The sequence below is a fragment of the Cyprinodon variegatus genome, unplaced genomic scaffold, assembly GCF_000732505.1.
Source record: "Cyprinodon variegatus isolate N-32 unplaced genomic scaffold, C_variegatus-1.0 Scaffold155, whole genome shotgun sequence".
Lineage (NCBI taxonomy): Eukaryota > Metazoa > Chordata > Actinopteri > Cyprinodontiformes > Cyprinodontidae > Cyprinodon > Cyprinodon variegatus.
In genome coordinates, this window is record NW_015150608.1 from 413743 (window position 1) to 415012 (window position 1270).

Here is a 1270-nt window from a genome sequence, read left to right on the forward strand (position 1 = left end):
GAACCTTATTAAACCACTTAAATTCACCTCTGCCAACTCGTCTCAGCATTCGGGTCCTCCAAACCAACACCGCCTCATGACAATTATTACAGTAGCAGCCATTCAGAATGGCCCTTCCCAGTCAAACACCAGCTGAATGGCAGCCTACTTCCCTGCAACTCCCAGCAAAATCCCTTCCAACTTCCAGCAACTGGAGTGATCCCCTCCTTCTCCTGGGCGTGCATATTGTTTTTACTGTGACTCCACAGTTTCACTAAATTACAGGGAAATATTGTTTCTCTTTTTATCTTAATGTCCACAAATCTTGACAGAAAGAATATTTTAGTACAAAAATTTATCTTTAAAAGGGAATTGTAGGGGATCAGCCAGGGCCCCATCAAGGAAAGTGGGGAAATTTTGAATGGCTACAACTGTATGCAGATCGTATTTTAATGTCTAACTCACACAAATGCATGGATGGAGGATATGAAAATGTAAAAGTTTATGCTGTGTAAAGTGATTTTCCTAATTTGAAACTCAACACCAGCTTTAGTTTTTGTGTCTTCTGAAAGTACGTCTCAAAGTCAAAAAGTAACGAGCAAAGATTGCTGCAGTCATTGTTGCCACAAAGGAGGCATTGGAACAATGACAGATGATGGAGAGAGATATTCTTTGCACATCTAAACATATTTGACTTGCATCCAAATGATTTATTTCCATTGGTAGAGATGGTGACGGTTTAAGAATTTCACTATTTCACTATGTTTTTGTCCAGTTTGTAGGGCCTATGAGTTCCCATGTACCAGCGGGGCGCAGTGTGTGCCTCAGGCATGGCGTTGTGATGGGGAAACAGACTGCATGGATGCCAGTGACGAGCAGCAGTGCGCTGCTCCCTGTGGACCAGGCCAGGTGCCCTGCCTCAGTGGGGATCAGTGTGTGGATTACTATCAACTCTGTGATGGTACTCCACACTGCAGAGATGCATCCGACGAGAGCTTCAACACCTGTGGTGAGTGCTTTATTAAAGGACATAGCTAAAAGCTTAACTCCTCCCAGCCAATAGGGGGCTCTCTCCTGCTCGGCAGCTCTAATTTCAAACTTCAATTGTTCTGTTTGCCAGCTGGTTGTGAGGTCTGCCAATGCAAATACTATTCTTTTGGTTTGCTATTGAAAAGCTTTGGGTTAAGGTCAGGGGCAGATTTTACTTTTCATGCTGTCTCAAAAGGAATGAAAGATTTTTTCCAAGCACTAAGCTCCTTTCCAAAAAGTCCTTCTTTTCACTGCAGACAAG

General features: G+C 43.2%; 1 protein-coding gene across 1 annotated transcript in view; it reads left to right on the plus strand.

Moving 5' to 3' along the window:
• Nucleotides 1-1270, plus strand: part of sspo (SCO-spondin) — a 159835-nt gene that overhangs the window by 37291 nt on the left and 121274 nt on the right. Inside the window, exon 29 of the mRNA XM_015377502.1 lies at nucleotides 755-988. Coding sequence (XP_015232988.1) covers nucleotides 755-988 — 234 coding nt within the window. The remainder of the gene's footprint in view (nucleotides 1-754; nucleotides 989-1270) is intronic.